The 21151-nt window shown below is 45.8% G+C and overlaps 1 protein-coding gene across 6 annotated transcripts in view; it reads right to left on the bottom strand.

Annotated features, from left to right (window-relative positions):
* HECW2 (HECT, C2 and WW domain containing E3 ubiquitin protein ligase 2) overlaps window positions 1-21151 on the bottom strand; it is a 365375-nt gene that overhangs the window by 160536 nt on the left and 183688 nt on the right. For all 6 annotated transcript variants that reach the window (XR_013261865.1, XM_077448729.1, XM_077448731.1 and 3 more), the window contains one exon: window positions 3442-3536. Coding sequence is in view for 5 of the 6 variants with exons in the window: in XM_077448729.1 (XP_077304855.1) it covers window positions 3442-3536 (95 nt within the window). In the remaining variant the exon portion in view is untranslated. The remainder of the gene's footprint in view (window positions 1-3441; window positions 3537-21151) is intronic.

Genomic DNA, 21151 nt, shown 5'->3' with positions numbered 1-21151 from the left:
TCGGCATATAACACACACCTTCATTTTAGGAGGGAAGTTTCAGGAAAAAAACGTAATTTTAAATAAAGAACTTTGAAGAAAAATAAGGGTCAGTGCCCCTCAATGCAGCCTCACCATTGCCCGTCTGCAGCCTGATCAATGCCTTCTGCAGCCTCACAGTTGCCCATCAATGCAGCCTGATTAATGCCAATCTACAGCCTCACAATTGCCCATCAAGGCAGCTTGATCAATGCCCATATCCAGCTTCACCATTGCCACGAATGTTGCCTGATCAATGCCCATCTACAGCCACCTCAGATTACTGCTGCCTCGGAGGGGACAGGGAGGGAGGCGGGATGAGCGCCAATAGATTACATACAGCGAGAATCTCCCGGACCGGCGGCTTCTGTGATAGACAGAACACTGGTCCAATGCCGGCCCAGGAGACGGGACTTCCTATTACAGAGGCTGCGGAGTAAACAGGAGATTCTCACTGTGTGTAATCTGACGGTGCTCGTCCTGACCCCCTCTCCGTTCCCTCCTAGGCAGCCCAAATTGCAGTATCGGCATATAACATTGTTATATGCCAATAAATACAGTAAATAATAATTTTAAAAAAGATACAAGTTAGGGCTGGTTCATACCAGAACGCAGTGCGGAAAAGGCGCGTTCCATGTGCGCTTTATGCACTCAAACACACTGCCCTTGCGATCTGCAAGCAGGTGCCAAGCTGTCAATGTATTGTTACAGGTTGCAAATGCAGGCACCAAATTGCATGCGGTTTGGTGTGGCGCATTTATAAAAGTACTGCATATACTACTTTTTTCACGTTCCAGTTCAAACAAATGGGCTACAAAATTGTACAACATGAGAACGCAGAGTTCTAACCCGCGCATTCCATTGCAATCCAGATGTTAACTCGTCTCTTAATATACAGTTGTTTTTTTTGCCATAAGGTGTCTAAGTAACAGGTTTCTACCATAACTCAATAAGTGTGTATACTTCTCCATCCTGTGACTGAAAGGGTGGAACGATGGATTCACTAGAGCATGCTGCATTTATTAATGGTGAATGATTTTTACCACTGAGCAGAAGGAAAAATAACAGCATTGCTTAGATTCACTGCTGTCCAACAATGTTATGTGTCTCTGCTAAAGTGTTACCTAGATGCCAAGCAGTATCTTCTATCTCCCAGAACTAAGTCGTAATTCAGAGATGCCAGTCTGCTCCAGCTTCTTTTCCTTGAGCTGGGGCTTGCAGTCTTTCAGCCCCTCGTCACTAAACAAGCTGCTAACTTTCTGGAATAAAGCCACGATTACAAACTTACTGATACTAAAGCACGGGCAAACCACCTGAGCATTCCACCTTCCATCGTGGTTTACTCAAACACTAAGGTTACTCGTAGAGTGGAGGTTGCATGGGGAAGGGTTCATTTTATATACATTTAGCCTCATTCATATAAAAAAAAAAAAACAGTCGCGCATGTGTTAGTGAAGGAAATAGTTTGTTTGGACCATCTTGGTTCAAACAAACGAAAGTTCACTAAAACACGACTTTAAAGCGGAGGTCCGTCAAAAATTTTTTTTTAATAAAAATTAAAACCAGCAGCTACACATACTGCAGCTGCTGACTTTTAATAATAGGACATTTACCTGTCCTGGAGTCCAGCGATGTCAGCACCGCCGCTGATGTTTCCATCAGCTGTCGAGTGCTGCAGCCGCCACTGCGGGTAAGGGTACCCGGCAGTATAGCCTTTTGGCTTCACGCTGGGAACCCTACTGCGTATGAGCGAGGCCCGCTCCTCTCTCCTACTGGCCCAGCGACAGGGGAAGGAGGAGGGAAGAGGAAGGAGCCCCAGCCGTGACGTCAATAGCCGCGGCTGAGGCTCCCGGAAGTGGAAAAGGATACCTGTCAAATACCATTCCATTGCATTCCGGATGTTATTTTTTTTCCATAAGGTGTCTGAGCAGCAGGTTTCTACCATAACTCAATAAGTTTGTATTCTTCTCCATCCTGTGACTGAAAGGGTGGAACGATGGATTCACTAAAGCATGCTGAATTGATTAAAGGTGAATGATTTTTACCACTGAGCAGAAGGAAAAAAAAGCAGCATTGCTTAGATTCACTGCTATCCAACAATGTTATGTGTCTCTGCTAAAGTGTTGCCTAGAGATGTCAAGCAGTATCTTCTATCTCCCAGAACTAAGGCGTAATTCAGAGATGCCAGTCTGCTCCAGCTTCTTTTCCTTGAGCTGGGACTTGCAGCTGGGACAGGTATCCTATCCTCCCCCCCCCCCCCCCAAAAAGGTGCCAATTGTGGCACCGGAGGGGAGAGGAATCAGATGAGCGGAAGTTCCACATTTAGGTAGAACTCTGCTTTAAGTCTAGAGGGTTGCAGAAGAGGCTGTATTACCTAACCGACTCCCCGATCCAGCAGGTCCCCTTGATCCTTGCGACTCCTCTGTAAGCTACTTCTGGCCACAGTCAGTCCTTTCCAACCAATAGCCCTTCACTGTATGTGAGGGCACAGGAGAAGAAAGTCAAGTAAATAAGACAGCCCCTTCTGTAATTCCCTAGACTTAAAGTATAAGAAAAGCCTAACTAAGTATTCTTAAACACATTCCAATCCCCCCTCCTACCTATCCTGCATACCCTATTTAAAAAATATCTATGTACATACCTAATTTAATCTAGTCTGGTCACATGATTTAGTTTGTGTAAGGAAATAATTGATAAGAGCTGTGAATTCTGTGATGTCACCCATAGGCACCCAAGGCCCAGCTGCTGTTGGTGCTCCCTCCTCTCCCCTACAGTGCCACTCTCTTACAAAGAAGAACCGGAGCCGCTCGATCGTGCAACTGGATTGGATTAAAAATAAGTAAATACACAAATCTTTTTTTATATAGGGTATGCAAAATAGAAAGGAGGATCAGGAAGGGAGTGTTTTTAATAATATTTAATCTTTCTTCCATTTTAATAAGCATTGCAGTGCAAGTTGAGGGGGCCCACTGCAAGGGTATTTTTTGTCGTGCCTGCAGCTGGGCTTAACATTTTAATGTAAAAAAATTAACAGATTTGAAAGCATTACATAGGATAATAAAAACAAATATTACGTATCCGAATAAAGGACACTTAATGATAAAAAAATTCATGCTGCCATAGACACACACAGCATGGCTCGGCCACATCTCCAACTCCCACCTCAAAGGATTTGACTGACAGCAGCGGGAGCCAGTGGCTCCCGCTGCTCTCAGCGTAGCTTGTGAGAGCAGGAAGAGGGGAGAGAAGAGCTGCAGCTGGGTACAACCCTGGATCGATAGATGATTCAGGTAAGTGTTTATGAGGAAGGGGAATAGTTAGTGGGGTGTTTTTTTACCCTAATGCTAGACTTTAGAACCACTTTAAGGTATGGAACTCAGAAGAACAAGTACTCGACCATGACAAAGTTCCTATTACACATACCATAGCAGATGGATTTTTCACAGTGATGCAGGGTGTTGTAGCTCTCAAGGATCCACTGATTCCATGATAATACTTAAAACAAATTTTAATTTCAGCTGTAAAGAAAAAATAAAATTAGCTCATAAACAATGAAAATAACTGTAATATAAAATGTAATTTATCTGAAAATTATTAAAAGAATATAAATTGACAATGCTTTTTTTAATCATATCATTTATATCCCTATTCACTTTACGTATGGGATAGCTAAAGACTAATATTTATAAAAAGTTAAAGTGGATGTAAACCTGATTCATGAAATTTGACCTAGGCACATATATAGTGTTTACTTATCTCTCTGCAAAGCCCTAAGTCCCGTGTCTTTCTGCTGCTTCGTTCTTCTTTTATCAGCACGATAACTTCTGACAAGTTCTCCGAGATGGGAGATAAAAGCAGCCTGAAATTTGTACTGGGGTGGGTGCTATAAATAAATAAGCAGAGAGCTTGTCACAGCACAGCTCTGAAGGTATCTTCATTCCTCTGTGGATGGGGGGGGGGGGGGGGGGCCTATCCTCCAATCAGCTGTCACACAGTGTAAGCCAAGACTACACTCCTACTGCTGAATGAGGAAGTAAAATTTCTACCAGGATGTTAGAATTCTAAAGAATATAGCAAGCTGAAGACAGCAGATATACATGTAAAACTTATGTAGGGAGATTTGTTTCATCTCTATGTATCATCTGAGGCTGTTCACTTCACTGGGTAGATGTGAGGGTTTACAGCCACTTTAAAGCCTAAGTGCAGCCAAATCGCAAACAGAAAAATAAGCATAAGGAACAGAAAATAGTCAGTAAAATGTGTCCCTTGTGCTGATTCCTCTTCTGTTAATGGAAATCTTCCTCCGTCCTGATATACCCTACCACATCCCTGTTGGTTGTATTCATCCGATGGGGTTAATACAACTAATAGGCTATCCTAGGCTCTCATCAAGAGAGCCCAATTATGCCTCCACCCCTTTTGCCAAGCTGCTCTATTTCTAGAAGCCCCTTAGTTGTATTAATCCCCGCCACATCAGAAGATTATGGAGACAAGGCTGAAGAAAACAGGACAGAGTAAGATTTTACTGACAAAAGAGGAATTTGCACAATGGACACACCCTAAAAACTGCAAGATATGTCACTTGTGCTAATTTTTTGTGTTTGCCATTTTGGGTGAACTTAGCCTTAAAAAACACGGAATGTACAATATTTTTTTTATTTTTTTTTACTACAGCAGTCACATTCAACACTCTGTGAATTCAGTTTAGCTATCACAAACTGGTGACGGGGAGATTGTTAAAGTGGAGTTCCACCCTAAAGTGGAACTTCCGCTCATTGGAACACTCCCCCCCTCCGGTGCCACAATTGGCACCTTTCAGGGGGCAGGGGGGTACAGATACCTGTATAATACAGGTATCTGCACCCACTTCCGGGCATAGATAGCCACAGAATCTGCAGGTATTTACGCCACTTCCTGCGGGGCCCCCGCTGTCTGTTGGGAAACACACGGATCCCAGAGACAGCAGGGACCATCCTTATTGCACAGCGCGACTCACGCATGCGCAATAGGGAACTGGGAAGTGAAGCCACAAGGCTTCACTTCCTGATTCTTACACCGAAGATGGCAGCGGCAGATCGGCTTCGGGTGCTGACATTGCGGGCGCGCTGGAGGGGTAAGAGTCCATATTTTAAAAGCCAGCAGCTACAGTATTTGTAGCTGCTGACTTAAAAAAAAAAAAAAATGGCGTGACTTCCGCATTAAGCTGGGCATACACCAGCAGAATTTCACTGGAAAATTTCATTTTCAGAGCGCTCACTTTTCTAAAGACTAGCGGCGTCAAATTGACATTCGTTTTCAACTGTAGTGACTAGAAAACATGAGAGAGCAGAGTGGAACATTTTTATTGAATGAGCAATGTGAATGTTTTCATTCAGTAAAAATGTATTTTAAGGGCTATATAAAAAAATGACGGGCTCTCCAACAAAAATTTGTTGACTTAATAAGGGCAAGAAAGAATGACAAACAGTTTTTCTATGAACATTCAAATGAAAAATCTAAGCATATGTAGCCAGCTTAAGAATTCAGAGGAGTGCATTATTCCTCACAGACAGCAGTGATCTGTAAATTCCCAGTTTCTGAAAACTGCACCTTACTGGAAACAGTGGGAAGAATAACTTTTTAATGCCCACTGCAAAAATATTAGTGAAACACATAAAACTAGTGTGGTTCCAGAGGTCTCTTCCATTAAATCCTTGCAGGGATTATATTTTGTTAATCAGTGTTAATTTTACATCAGATTTCGAATTAGTCTTTTGACTAAAATGCCATTTTAGTTTTAGTACTATTGTAATCATCTGAAATTGTTTTAGCTTTAGTCGTATTTAGTCTACTAAAATCTCCAGTACATTTTAGTTGACTAAAATCATTTTAGTCGATTGAAATTGAATGGGTTTAGTTAAATTGTAATGCATTATTTAAAGTGGTTGTTAAGCTAACCTCTTCATACTATCCTCTCTTAATCCCATGTCCCCCTGTGTGAGTGATCTATAAAAAAAAAAGCAGATTTTACCTAATTTCAGAGCGCTGATCATTGCTCACGTGACAGGCCAGCTCTCTCCTCTCCCCATCTGACAGCTGCAGCGGGTGGGGCCAAGATTCCCCCCTGACGTCAGCCAGGAGGGGAGGAGGAGAGCAGGAAAGAGCTGGCCGGTCATGTGAGTGCTGATCGGCGCTCTGAAATGAGGTATAATCAGATTTTTTTTTATAAATCACACACACAGGGGATCACATCACAGGGGATTTTATAAATCACACACACAGCAAATGAGCTGTTTTAAGGCAACATCCGCCTGTGTGTACGCTCCATCGGACAAACATTTTCGGTTTTCATCTGACTTTTGTTGGCTGTGCGAACAGACAAACTTTTTGACAACATAAGTCCGATGGAGGAATGTCCAATCGTATGTACACAAAACCATCAGACTTTTGTACAAAGTACAAACACGCATGCTCAGAACCAATGAAAAAGATCAGACAACAATAAAGAAGTTGACCAAAGGGTGGCGCCGGAGTAATTGAACGTTCTCTTTTGAAGTGTCGTCAGTACATTGAAACCTCACTACGTTCGTGTTTGTTGCCTAAAAAGTCAGATCATGAGTGTGCAATACAAATTTACAGCCAACGCCCTTTGTACAAAAGTCCACGGGAAAGTTTGTACAAAGTCCGATCATGTGTATGAGGCTTAAGAATGTACATGTCATTTAAGCAGCAAGAGCGGGGGCGAGCACTGTCACGAGCTGACGGGCAGGGAGCAAGGGGAAAGAGCAGAGAGCAGATCTGCGGATGACGTAGGCATATAAACTGACCATGGTGTCAGGGCTCAGGAGCAATGATAAACCGTGGTCAGTTTACATAGGGGAGAGCAGAAACTGTCAGGAACAGCCAGATATTTCAGGTGTTCCAGGGGGCCAAAGTACACAGCACAAGCACTGTACTGTATAACATGCTTTAAAGGGACAGGATCCATTTTTTTAGGTTAAAAAATGCTTTAAGCATTCCTCTAGTTTCTAAATGCTGTGGATGGACTGAGGAAGCCTGTAATGCACAGTGAGTACTCTGGACAGTCTGAGGAGGCCTATAATGCTGCACAGTGATCTGGACAGTGGTCTGAGGAGGCCTGTATTGCTGCACAGTGCTTTGGACAGTGGTCTGAGGAGGCCTTTAATGCTGCACAGTGCTCTGGACGGTGGTCTGAGGTCGTCTGTAATGCTGCACAGTGCTTTGGACAGTGGTCTGAGACCTGTAATGCTGCACAGTGCTTTGGACGGTGGTCTGAGGAGACCTGTAATGCTGCACAGTGCTTTGGACGGTGGTCTGAAGAGACCTGTAATGCTGCACAGTGCTTTGGACGGTGGTCTGAGGAGACCTGTAATGCTGCACAGTGCTTTGGACGGTGGTCTGAGGAGACCTGTACTGCTGCACAATGCTTTGGACGGTGGTCTGAGGAGACCTGTAATGCTGCACAGTGTTCTGGACAGTGGTCTGAGGAGGCCTCTAATGCTGCAAAATGCTCTGGACGGTGGTCTGAGAAGGCCTGTAATGCTGCACAGTGCTAAAGCACGCTACACTACTAATCATGCTACGATTGCTATCTTGCTTACTGATAAAGAGATTGTGTGGGTCCCCACAGACGGGTGACCCCAGAAAAAAGTGAGGATCACTGAGGAACAATAACCACTAATACATAACCATTTCCAAAAGTTTAATTTATAAGAAAATCTAAGCTATCTAACATTGATTATGGAAATTCATAAATGTATCACTAAAACACGTAAGGCATAATATGTGGAAGGGCAACCTTAGAGAAAAACCTTTATAAAGTTGACTTCCAGGATTCGGAAGCAGTCTCCGATCCTGGCAGGCACTGGCCTAGGGGGGACATAGACACACAGACAAACCCATGTTAACAAAAAACATAAAACATATACAACGTCCGGACGCCAGTGGGATCCGACGCTGGTCCTTGCTTGCTGGGAGGGGAAACACTCACAGGCTTTACAGGCAGAGCTCCAATGAAACTGGAAGTTCACATAAGTAAATGTCCCTCCCTCACATTTTCATTCTGTTACATTCGTTACATTCGTTGACGAAAATGGAATTGATTGATTGAGGACAGCTATGCCTATGTGTACACATGGCTGGACTTTGACATCAAAGGTCAGACGGAATGAATACATCGGACAATTCGATCGTGTGTGGGCTTCATCGGACCTTTGCTGTCGAAAAATCAGACGAACTTTAGATGTAGAACATGTTTCAAATCTTTCAGACGGACTCGAGTCCGGTCGAAAAATCAGTTCATCTGTATGCTAGTCCGACAGACAAAAAACGACGCTAGGGCAGCTATTGGCTACTGGCTATGAACTTCCTTTTTCTAGTCCGGTCATACGTCATCACGTTCGAATCCGTCTTTGGTGCGATTGTGTGTGTGTGTCCAAGTCTGTTGGTTCAGAAGTCCGCCGAAAGTCCGCTGGAAAAACCAGCGGACCTAGTCTGATAGAAAGTCCGGTTGTATGTACATGGCATGATTCACCACCTGTGAATATTTGGTAAAAGTCAAACATTCTCTGCTTTATAAAAAATGTCTCATAGTGTTATAAAATGTTTATTTACAGACATCAATAGCTAAAGCTGCAGTTTATACACATAACTGAATGTGTCTTGGGGTGACACATCTATTATCAGACAACTTGGTCCAAATTTAAATCAGATGAGCCAGCCGGAAAGGCAGGTACTTCTGATGTGCTGTTTCTAAGTCTATTCATATCCCCTGGGAATCTTTTATCATGTATTAAATGTTTGTAGATATGCTTCTGCATAGTGTGCGAGTATATTGGATGGTGTTGGACTATGTCTGAGAAATTTTTCTCAGATAATGTTGGACATCAAAAGAGTTGATCAAGAGGGTTCTCATACATGCTTTTCAACTCTGCTGGTAATTTAAATGACTTACCACTGCCCAGTCAGGCCTAAAAGCGTGTATGATGAAAAGAAGCTTGTACAAGGATCTGGTGTATAATGACGATGATAATATATGATTATATTTCTCTACCCCTCAGCTCACTCCCTCTGTCTCCTCACGTATCACTAATTTACTATCAGATATATCAGTCTGGATGTCACATCACTTCCTCAAAAATCAATCTATCCAAAACCGAACTTATAATTTTTCCTCCCCCATATGCCCCTTCCCCTAATCTCACTGTCAAAATTGATGGCACAACCATAAGCCCATCCCCTCATGCCAAGGTTCTAGGTGTAGTCCTGGACTCTGAACTCTCCTTCAAGCAACACATCCAATCACTGTCCAAATCCTGCCGCCTCAACCTCCGCAACATCTCCAAAATACGCCCCTTTCTAACCAATGAGACAACAAAGCTCTTAATTCACTCGCTGGTCATCTCTCGCCTTGACTACTGCAACTCCCTTCTCATTGGCTTACCTCTACATAGTCTATCACCTCTTCAATCCATTATGAATGCCGCTGCCAGACTCATCCACCTTACCAATCGCTCGGTGTCTGCTACTCCTCTCTGTCAATCCCTCCACTGGCTTCCACTCAGCCAAAGAATTAAATTCAAAATACTAACAATTACATACAAAGCCATCCACAACTCGGCCCCCAGCTACATCACTAGCTTAGTCTCTAAATACCAACCTACTCGTCCTCTTCGTTCCTCTCAAGACCTCCTGCTCTCTAGCTCCCTCATCACCTCCTCCCATACTCGCCTCCAGGACTTTTCCAAAGCCTCCCCAATCCTATGGAATGCCCTACCCCAATCTGTCCGCTTATCTCCTACTTTATTAGCTTTTAGAGGATCCCTGAAAACACTTCTCTTCAGAGAAGCCTACCCCACCCACACCTAACTGTATTTTCATTTTCTCCATCAGCTCATCCTCCACAGTTATTACCTTTTGTTTCAACTTGACCCTCCCTTCTAGATTGTAAGCTCTAAGGAGCAGGGCCCTCTGATCCCTCCTGTACTGAATTGTATTGTAAGTGTACTGTCTGCCCTCATATTGTAAAGCGCTGCGCAAACTGTTGGCGCTATATAAATCCTGAATAATAATAATAATAATAATAATTATATAATGTATAATTTATATTCATTTGCAGTCATTTTTACTAATCGATAGACTCACATTTCTAGTTTTCACCCCTCCGAGAAACTGGTACCACAACAACTTTAAGCTAGTGTTGTGAAACTGCTCCAGCTAAAACATAGTCCAATAAAATAAGTGGCCTGCCAATTGCTGAGTTTAACACCTTCACGCCTGGCCTATAGAAGAATGACGGACTGAAGGTGGTTTTACCGTTTTGAGTGGACGTCATATGACGCCCGCTCAGAAAGAACCGCTCACGCAGCAGCACGATCTGTCACTGGCTGTGTCAGGCACAGCTGATGACTGATCAGTGTACGGGCTCGCTGCCCGTACCATGTGACCACTGTAAACAATCACAGCAGGTCACATGACAGTAAACAATAAATGGCTTCCTTTCATGCCATCCATGATGTACAATTGTGTTTATAGCTGTGATTGGTCAACGTGATCACATGATACAGACAGGGCAAATCACAGCCCATCTGTACCATGTGATTAGCTTTGACCAATCACAGCAAACTGAATAAACCAGTTTCACTCAGTTACCATGGTAACATTATATTTCTCTGGTCACAGTGTGTTAAAAAAAAATACAGTGTTAGGCCTCTTTCACACTGTCAGTTTTTCAGGCGGACCTGAACAGGTGCTCCATAGAGGTCTATAGAGCGTCGGATGTCAGTGGTGACATGTCCGCTGACATCCGACCCGCTCCGATCCGAAAAAGTGTAACGGAGGAAAAAGCTATTTTTCCATCCGTCTGCGGATCGGATCGGGTGACGACGGGCACTGCGGTCCGTCGTCATCCGATCTCCCATAGGGGAGAGCGGCGCTGTGACAGATCCGTCCCTGCGCAGTGTGCAGAGACGGACCGGTCATCTCCCTGCTCAGCGGGGATCGACGGAGTGATCCCCGCTGAGCAAACGGATATCCACGGGGCGGATCAGAACTGATCCGCCCCGTGTGAAAGGACCCTAAAAAAATATATTAAAAAAATATTATAAAAATAAAACAAAGATGGAAAAAATATATAATAGCATATATTACAAAAAGACCAAGTTAGACTTTACCGGTAACTTGTTTTCCAGAAGTCTTTCAGGACAGCACCTGAGAGATAGCGACTCCACCCTCCTCGTTAGGAAACACCTTCTTCCTCCAGACTTTAAAGGGAGGCGCCTCCCTACCACACATCAGTTGTAGAAGAGAACCTCCGGCCCCGGCTGGAACACATAAACACATACGTTAGTCACAGCGTAGCATAATATAATACCATAGGGCGGGATGCTTGCTGTCCTGAAAGACTTCTGGAAAACAAGTTACCGGTAAAGTCTAACTTGGTCTTTCCCAAGGCGTCTTTCAGGACAGCACCTGAGAGGATAACAGAGACTTACCCCTTAGGGCGGGACAACAGCTTGCAGGACCTTTCTGCCAAACGCCTGATCGCTGGCAGAAGTGAGATCCAGTCTATAATGTTTCACAAATGTGTGAAAACTCGACCACGTCGCCGCCTTGCAGATCTGCTCAGGGGTGGCACCAGCTCTCTCTGCCCACGTAGACGCCAGAGCTCTGGTTGAGTGTGCACAAATTCCTGCTGGAGGAGATAACCCTGCCTGGGAATATGCCTCTGAAATAGCTAATTTCAGCCATCTAGCTAAAGTAACTTTAGAAGCCTGAAAACCCTTTTTTCTTCCTGAGAAGAGTACAAACAGTGAATCTGAACGCCTGAAGGACTCCGTCCTTTCTAAATAACTCAGCAGAGTCCTTCTGACGTCCAAAGTATGGAAAGAAGTCTCCTTATTTCCTTTGGGGTTAACACAAAACGTTGGCAGTACTATGTCCTGTATACGGTTCTGAACTGAAGCTACCTTCGGTAAGAATTTTGCATCTGTTCTAAGAATAACTCTATCAGAAAAAATGGAAAGATATGGTTCTTTAATTGACAGAGCATAGAGACAATGGCAATCAGAAACACGGTTCTTAATGTGAGAAACCTAAGGGAAGCCTCCACAAGAGGCTCAAAAGGCCCTTTTGTTAGAGACTGTAGGACTACCGACAAATCCCATCTAGGAAAAACCTTAACAGGAGCTGGCCTAGATCTTTTAAGAGCTCTAAAGAACCTGATCACCAGCGGATCTGAGGCCACAGATTTTTCTAAGAACACTGTCAGGGCTGCTACCTGCACCTTCAGGGTACTAACTGCCAGTCCCTTGTCTGCACCATCTTGTAAAAACTCCAAGATGGAGACAAGGCTCCCTGGCACCTGGGCGGCTGACAAACACCAAGTTTTATAACGCTTCCAGACCTTAGAATAAATGGCCCTCGTAACCCTTTTCCTACTTGCTAAAAGGGTCGAGATCAAACGGTTGGAAAACCCCTTGCTCCTAAGGAGCTGCCTTTCAGAAACCAGGCTGTGAGAGCCAGGCTGGCCACTCCTGGATGGTTCACTGGGCCCTGCAACAACAGATCGTGTCTGAGGGGCAGACGCCAACAAGGCTTGATTGCCAGGCCTAGAACTGTCGAAAACCAAGCCCTTTTTGGCCAAAAGGGCGTGATTAGAATAACTGGTACCTTCTCCCTCTGAATTTTCCTTAAAATTAACGGGATTAACTGAAATGGGGGGAAAGCATAGCAAAGACGAAATTCCCATGGATAAGCTAGCGCATCTGTGCCCAGCGAGCCATCGCGACTGTCCAGGGAAAAGAACTGGGGAACCTGGGCGTTCACCCTTGAGGCGAACAGGTCTACTTCTGGTAAACCCCATTTTCCGGCAATCATTGTGAATACCTCCGGGTTTAGAGACCATTCTGCTTCCCGAATAGCGTTTCTGCTTAGGAAGTCCGCTACCCTGTTTAGATCCCCTTTTAGGTGGACTGCTGATAGGGATAACAAATGTTTTTCCGCCCACCGAAGAATCTCCATGGCCAGTACCTGAAGCGACCTGCTTCTTGTACCCCCCTGTCTGTTTAAATAAGCCACTGCCGTGGCATTGTCTGTTAGGACCTGGACGTGATGGGACTGAAGCTCCTGAACAAACAACTCCAGAGCTAAGGCAATCGCCTTGAGCTCCCTCCAGTTTGAGGACCTTATTGTCTCCTCTTTGGCCCAGGACCCCTGAGTGAACCGTGTTCCTAGATGGGCTCCCCACCCCCAGGAACTGGCGTCGGTTGTTAGTCTTTTTCCGACTGGAAAAGCCCAGACTAACCCTTCCGATAAGACATCCTGTCTTTTCCACCACCATAGGGACCTTTTTACCTGGGTTGACACTCTTACCTCTGCCTCTAGGGATGCCACTGTGTGATCCCAAGATTTTAGAAGGAAAGCCTGCAGACACCTGAAATGCATTCTTGCCCACTGGACTGCTGGCATTGCTGAAGTCAGAACCCCCAAAGCTGACATAACCTGTCTTACTGTCAGATTTTGGCTGGTCTGTAATAAAGACACTGCACCGGAAATCCTGTCCTTTTTGTCTAAAGGAAGGAAGATTTTTTGCTCCGTCGAATTTATCAGAAACCCTAAAAACCGAATCTCCTGAGATGGGTTTAGGGACGACTTTTGGAGGTTCAAAATCCAACCCAACGCCTCCAGATGGCTGCGAGCTTTGCCTAGATTGGTCTGCAATTCCTCGCTGGATGGGGCGAAAAACAGCAGATCGTCTAAATAAGGAATAACTGCGATTCCCTGAAGACGCAGTGGCGCTAAAGCTTCTGCCATTATTTTGGTAAAAATTCGGGGAGATGATGACAGGCCGAAGGGTAGGGCCCTGAACTGGAGATGATGAACCACACCCCCCAACCTCACCGCCAGCCTGAGAAACTTCTGAGACTGGGGAGAGATCGGAACATGTAGGTATGCGTCTTTTAAATCTACTGACGCCATAAAACATCCTGGCGTCAACAGATTTCTGACCGAAAAAATTGAGTCCATTTTGAACTTCCTGTACCTTATGGACTCGTTTAAAGGTTTTAGGTTGAGAATCAACCGAAATTTCCCTGTCGGTTTCTTTACTAGGAAAACATGGGTATAAAAACCCCTCCTGCTGTTCTTGCAGGGGTACCTGTACTACTACGCCCTGTTGCATCAGTTCCTCTAGAGAGGACTTCATGGCCAGGGCCCTTACTGGGTCCCGCGGGGTGTTGGTAATCAGGAACTTTTTGGGGGGTTGTTGACAAACTCGAGTGAGTAACCCTGCGCGAGAGTGGTCCGGACAAACTGATTTGAAGTTATCCCTGACCACTGCGGAAGAAATTTCTGTAGTCTTCCGCCCACCCGCAGAGACGAGTCATTGCGATTTTTCGGCCTGTGTAGGAGGACGGAAAAGAATTCCGCCTCTACCCTTCGGCTTCGGGGCGGACCAACTTTTCCTTCTCCCTTGCAACTTGCTGTCCTGATCCTGAGTTTTTTGAGGTCGAAAAAGACGTTTTGGTACCTGCTTTTTCTTTTTGACCGGAAAGGATCTCTTTTTATCGGCTGTCCTGTCAAGAATATTATCGAGGTCAGAGCCGAAGAGCAAGTCTCCTGAAAAGGGTAACCCACACAGCTTATTCTTTGAAGCCGAGTCACCCGGCCAGGTTTTAAGCCATAAAGCTCTTCTTGCAGCATTAGTTAACGCTGCTGACCTGGCTGATATCTTAATTGCCTCAGCTGAGGCATCTGCAACATAGGCCACTGCCGTAATCAGGGTAGGAAAAGAATCTAAGATTTCCTGTTTAGGGGAATCTGCAGCTATATGTGACTTTAACTGGTTAATCCAGTATTCTAAATTTCTGGCTACACACGTTGTGGCCATTGCTGGTTTTAAATTGCTCATAACTGATTGCCATGATCTCTTGAGCAAAAGATCCATCCGTTTATCCATCGGATCCTTCAAAACTCCCATGTCCTCAAAGGACAGATCTGTGGACCTTGAAACCTGGGAAAAGGCGGCATCCAGTCTGGGCACCTTGTTCCATACTGCTGCAGGGTCCTCCTCGAAAGGAAAACGCCTTTTGTGGGCTTTTTCTCTGGATCCTGCCATTCTTTCCTAATGGCCTCAGAGATGACCGGATGAACTGGGAATGTTCGGCCCCTAGGCTCATCCAACCCAGCATACATGCGGTCATGGAGTGATAATTCCTTTTTCTCCTCACTTAAACCAAGCGTAGCATGAATGGCTTTAAGGAGCCCATCGACCTCTTCAAGGGACAGTTTGAATTTAGAGGGGGCTACCTCAGAATCCTCCAACTCCTCTTCCGAATCTTTAACGGAAAGAGTAGTGGACTGTTTTTCCCTATCTGAAGAGTCTTCAGGCAGAGATTCTAACACCGGGATTGAGAGAGATCCCTGGGAAGACTCTGAAGTGGAAGGCTGACTAGCAGCCGGGTTAGCTAGTGAGTCACGAAAATTCTGGATCGTGGCGTACAGCTCCTTCTTTACAGAGGCCACCAGATCCTCACATACAGAGGCAGATTCCTCCTTAACTAAAGAAGTAATGCAGGGACTGCATAAGGTTTTCTTCCAATTTTCTCCCAGCTTGGCCCTGCAAGAAGGACACCTTTTCTTTGGGTCAGAGCTCTTAGCCTATGAAGAAAAAGACAAAAAAAGGAAAAAAACCAGGGAACCCTTAGTGAGACCCAGTCTCAGCTTTGATAGGGATCACCACACAGGTGCACTGAGAAGAAACCAGTCAGCTTCTAGTGCCCAGACAGGCCCCTTGCCACCAGGGGGGAAAAAGGAGAGAGAGAGCGAGACCAAACGCCAGGAAATCGAAAAAAGAAAGGCAGACTTTAACTGCTGCCTCTTACCTGGGCTTTGCTGGTGCCTGTGCCTGTCCCCACCGCTGCAGACGCTGAATCTTCCATAACAGCTGTGCAGAGATCCACTTGTGGCTAAACGCCGCCTCCGGAGTCACGCCGTGCAGCTGCACCGGACCGGAAGCGGAAATAGGCACCAGCACCTGTCCTCCCTCCTCCCCCCTGCGTCCACGCCGGAAACGACGTTTCAGCTGACCCGATGACCCGCTCTGTCACTTCCGGCGCGACCGCCGAAAAAAATATGGCGGCGGCACACGCGCGCCGCCGCGCCTACGAACGTGCGGGCCACCGAATCTTCGGCTCTCTCCGAGCACAAGAGGGGAAGAGGAGCCCGCTTGCTACCGCTGACAAGGCGTGGGTAGGTCGGGAGGACAGCGGGTCTCAAAAGGAGGAAAAAAAGGGAAAGAAGCCTAGTCCCTCAGGAACACCTAAGAGAAACAGACTCCCTCCCAAAAGGTGTTCCCTCCGGGCCGGAGGAAACACAAAAACTGATGTGTGGTAGGGAGGCGCCTCCCTTTAAAGTCTGGAGGAAGAAGGTGTTTCCTAACGAGGAGGGTGGAGTCGCTATCTCTCAGGTGCTGTCCTGAAAGACGCCTTGGGAAATATAATTATAATATATTATTATAATATATTTGTACTCTCACCAGTCAGTGTCCCTAATCACTGCTACATCAGCTGTACTGCACTGGTGACAGTATGTTAACCATTTGCCGACCAGATGCCGTCATTATACTGTGGCAGGTCGGCTCGTGCATCCTATGTCCCATGTGTGCCCGCTGATCCTTGTTGTTCTACTCCTACTTGTACCAGCAGAGAAAGTGGATTGTGGAGTGCGGGCACACAGCAGGGAGGAATGATGTCACACCATAGCCCCTGTGTTCCTGACACCCTCTGGTGGTGCAGTCCTTGGGATTGCAACCTAGTGCTACTTAGTTTGCAGCACAGAAAACGGGGGGGGGGGGGAGTGGGGATCCTAAGTCAGGGTTCCCAGAGACAGCGGTTAAGACTGGAGAGTATTCATATCAAAGCAGGGGTCAATGCAGGAAAACAGCAGAGAGTAATAAGGTACACGCAGGAGTCTTGGTACGGTGACACTGGCTAAAGTGTTCTGAGAAGCAAAGTTTGAGGTTCTGTCTGAACCGATGGGAGAATGGTACTCACCGTGGTATGCTCATTAGGGAGGATCTTGGGATACAAAGAGAAATAGAGAAGGTGGATGCTGCAAAAACTCGAACTGCGTGTGATCTATTGAAAAAGTGTTCACTAAAGGCACCTTGGGTTCAAGCATGGCAAGCATGGGTGGAGCAGCAGTTGAGAGTGCTTTGGTAAAGGTGGTAGCTGGAATGGACAGCTTTGTTTGCTGCAAATTGGCTCAAGGCCATGGCCTCTAGGAACACAGGGGGTACAATGTAGAGACAGTGGGTGAGATAGGAGATTAGAGAGTATTCAGATCCAAAAGGGAAAGAAAGGCAGGTGGCTAGCAGAGAGTAGTAAAAAAAAAAAAAAAAGCAGGGTTCTTAGCAATCGGCAAATCAGAGGGTAGTCAGGCAGTTCAGGTCAGCAGAGGAAAGGCAGTAAAATGGGCAGAAGGTGAGAGTGTAGTGAGACAATCAGGCGTTAGCAGGCTTAAGTGTTATAGCACTCAGGTAGTTGGTAGAAAGACACGGCACTATCCTGTTCAAAGTTTGGTGTTTAAACTGGTTGCTGAAAATCACAGCCAGTCGGGAGTGGGGGGTTGGGCTTATGGACAAAGAGAGCTAGCTCAGGAGTGAACATGCATGATTGCCCCCATAGCAAGCTGCACTTGGTGGGCACTTGGTAAGAGGGAGGGCCCAGAGCGCTGGTGATAAGAGGAGGATCGGGGGCTGCTCTGTGCTAAACCATTGCACAGAGCAGCTAAGTATGATATGTCGGTTGTTTAAAAAACATCTTTTACAAATGCTTTAAATATCTTTTAAGCCACTCCCACCATGTGCTGCTGTAGAAAAACCAACACTGAATACTTACAAGGAAATCCTGTGCTGTAGCAAGGCAGAGAGAGCTAAAAAAAATGCTGGAAACAGAACTGGACAAAGCTATAACAAGCAAGTGCATTGGAAAGCCAGGACTGATATCTAATAAGAGTAACAAGGACATCTTGGGCAGTATCAAGATAGACAGCTGCAACAAAGCTATAAAGTAGCAAAATATACCATTCAAAGCATTTTGATAACTTAGGTAAAACGATCCTGCCAGAAATCCTGAGCCCTGCCCAGTTCACCTCTGAACTACAGGAAACGTCCTTGTATTTATGGAGATGGTGGAGGCGGTTTCTAATTCCTATCACTTTTTATGTGTAGTACCCTCTACTTAGGTAGGTGCTAGAGTAGGATTTTTTTTTCTGTAGTATAGGTAAATTTAGGCAGGCCTGTTAGTTTTGTTTAGTGAGGGCTGGGAGTGGCTCAGAGTTAGCAGCTGGTGACTCACAGGCAGCGTCACTGAGACCTCCCTCTTTCTTGTAGAGAATTCCAGAAGGAGAGGAGGAAAAGAGAGATAGAGCTGCCTGAGGTGTTCTAAGGAGCCCTGACCAATCCCCAACCCAGATAGGCAGGGGCCAGGCCTCCTTAAAAACCTAGAGTCAGCCCAGCTGGGGAGAAGTTGTCCGGTGGAAGAACTGGAGATGGCCTACTAGGCTGTAAGGGCCTTTGAGGGAGCTCCCCTGTCTGGGGGGAGGTGACCTTGGGCCTGGGGCTCGGGTGCAGGATGGAGCCCTTCAGCAAAGCATGAAGGTTCAGGACAGGAGGCACAGAAGGAGCAAGAGAGGACAGCAGGAGCTAGCACTACTGGGCAAGTCTTCGGGGGGGGGGGGGGACCACTGGTTGCAGCCAGAAGGGCTGGGGAGTGACATGTGTAGTCAGGACTGGGGAGGCATGCCTGAGAGGACTGAGAGGAAACAGTCAGGGATGGGTACAGAGCCAGTAGTGAGGACTGCAAGGTCATGGACAGTGGAGTCGGGCAGGTGCAGCCAGGAGGGCTGGCAGGGCCTGAAGAGGGCTGATTGGGAGCAATGGTCCATCAGTAGGACAGCTAGCACTAAAGACTTTCTATTTCTGCTACACTATCCCTGTCTGTAAAGGGCGATTGTTGAGGCCTGGCTGAGCCAGTGTCAGGCCTAACCTTACATGTGCTAACTGGTCCTGAGGATTAAGAGTTGTGCAGGAGGAAGAAAGAGGAATAGTCTGCAAGCAAGAAAAGTGCTGTAGGAGACTGAAGTAGTAACTTGCACAGAGAAGTGTACATAGTTATCCCAATTGATTGATATACAATCCACCAATTGATTGATATGCAATCTACCAATTGACTGATATGCAATCCCCCAATTGATTGATATGCAATCCACCAATTGATTGCTCTACAATTCACCAGGCATCCCATATTTCCCTCACCCATCCAAGTTAAATTCCCTCAATAAAACAAACAAAAAACAAGCACATGGACTGTTCATTGTCTTTAGGTGACTGGGAAGTGAATGCCAGGCTGGGCAGGGTGACAGATGGGCCACAACACTCAGTGGCTCCCATGGGGCACCGCTACATATGTCCTAAGCTATTTGCCTGCCGTTGCAGGCATCAAACACTTCCGGGTGTCAGCTTCCCGCCATGTGCTGTGGTTCTTCACACAGGCTCCTATATCACAAAAAACATTGGAATTTTTGGCAATTCAAAGTAAGTATAATAAAGCGTTTCTTTTTACAGTGAGGGTTTAGTTTCATTTGAACCCTGTAGTGGCAGGGTCATGTTGGCCAAAAACATTTCCCATTTACAGACGTAAGAATGTCTCTGTATTAACGTATATTTGTTTAAATGTTTTCACATATTTTTAGGCCCCCTTGTTCTGTATTTTATTCATTCCATTTTGCATGTTTATTATCCTTTCCTGGAACTAACTTCAATGTGCAAACCGATGCCTGGATTCTGTCACCATCTTCACAGAAGTCTTCATCAAGAGCTGATCTTAATAAAGGTTTTACTGTATAGACAATCCTACTCATTTTCTTTCCTTTCAAAACACACCGCAGGCTTTCAAATTCTTACGTTTTCATAATATGTATCTATAAACATTTTTACCATATATTTTTCAATAGAACACGTAGTTCCAATTCCATATAGACTTTTCTTGATAATTAGCTAGCTATACTATTCCCTGGATTTGCTGTCTTGGTCACTTTTTCTATTCTAAACCTATAGTCAGATCCTAGTTTAAAACAAAACTAAACTCTCACAAAATAATGCTTAGACTTGTATGGTAAGTAAAAGAGGATTGCATTATGTTGTATTGTAACTTTGCTGTCTGCAGTGTTGGCCAACCGTCAGTATTTTTACTGGCATCCAGTAAAAAATGGGCACTTTTCTCCTGACAGTAAATGTCAGTGACATAAAAAGTTTGCCAGTTAAAAATATGGCTGTGACACTTGATTTGGAACTGCACATGCGCAGTTCCAGTCCAGAGCCAACTGAGACCATATGGGAGGCTGCTATAGTGTGCCGGCGGGTGGGCTGGGTCTGGCAGAGGTGACGTCTGAGCAAGTCGTGTGATGTCATGGTGCAAAGGAGCCGAGCAGAGCGGCTGGAACCTGTGGGTCTGCGGGACATGGGCAAGGCATGCCGGGAGTGGGACTGTCAATGCTGTTTGGACTGGAGGGACCACCTGACATGGAGAGAGACCTTGACCTGTCCCTGATCGTCTTACTCACCATATCGAAAATAAAATAAGAAATATGTTTTTTGTCTTAAAGCGGAGGTCCACCCTAAATGGAGCTCCCGCTCATTGGAACCCTCCCCCCCTCCGGCGCCACAATTGGCACCTTTCAGGGGGGAGGGGGGTGCAGGTACCTGTACAATACAGGTATCTGCACCCACTTCCGGCGTAGATTCTGCAGAAGGTACGCCCCTTTCCGCAGAATCTACGCCCCTTTCCGAAGGTCCCCCGCTGCCTGCTGGGAAACACACAGATCCCAGAGACAGCGGGGACCATCCTTATTGCGCAGCGCGACTCGCGCATGTGCAGTAGGGAACCGGGAAATGAAGCCGCAAGGCTCCACTTCCTGATTCCCATACCCAAGATGGCGGCAGCAGCACCCGAGAGACGATCGAGAGATCGGCTTCGGGTGCCGACATCGCGGGCGCGCTGGGCGGGTAAGTGTCATTATTTTAAAAGTCAGCAACTGCAGTATTTGTAGCTGCTGGCTTTAAAAAAAAAAAAAA

This window comes from Lithobates pipiens, unplaced genomic scaffold (assembly GCF_037356315.1).
Source record: "Lithobates pipiens isolate NorthernLeopardFrog02 unplaced genomic scaffold, aLitPip1_a1.2 Scaffold_22, whole genome shotgun sequence".
Classification (NCBI taxonomy): Eukaryota; Metazoa; Chordata; class Amphibia; order Anura; family Ranidae; genus Lithobates; species Lithobates pipiens.
This window is presented reverse-complemented; position numbering and strand designations above follow the sequence as displayed.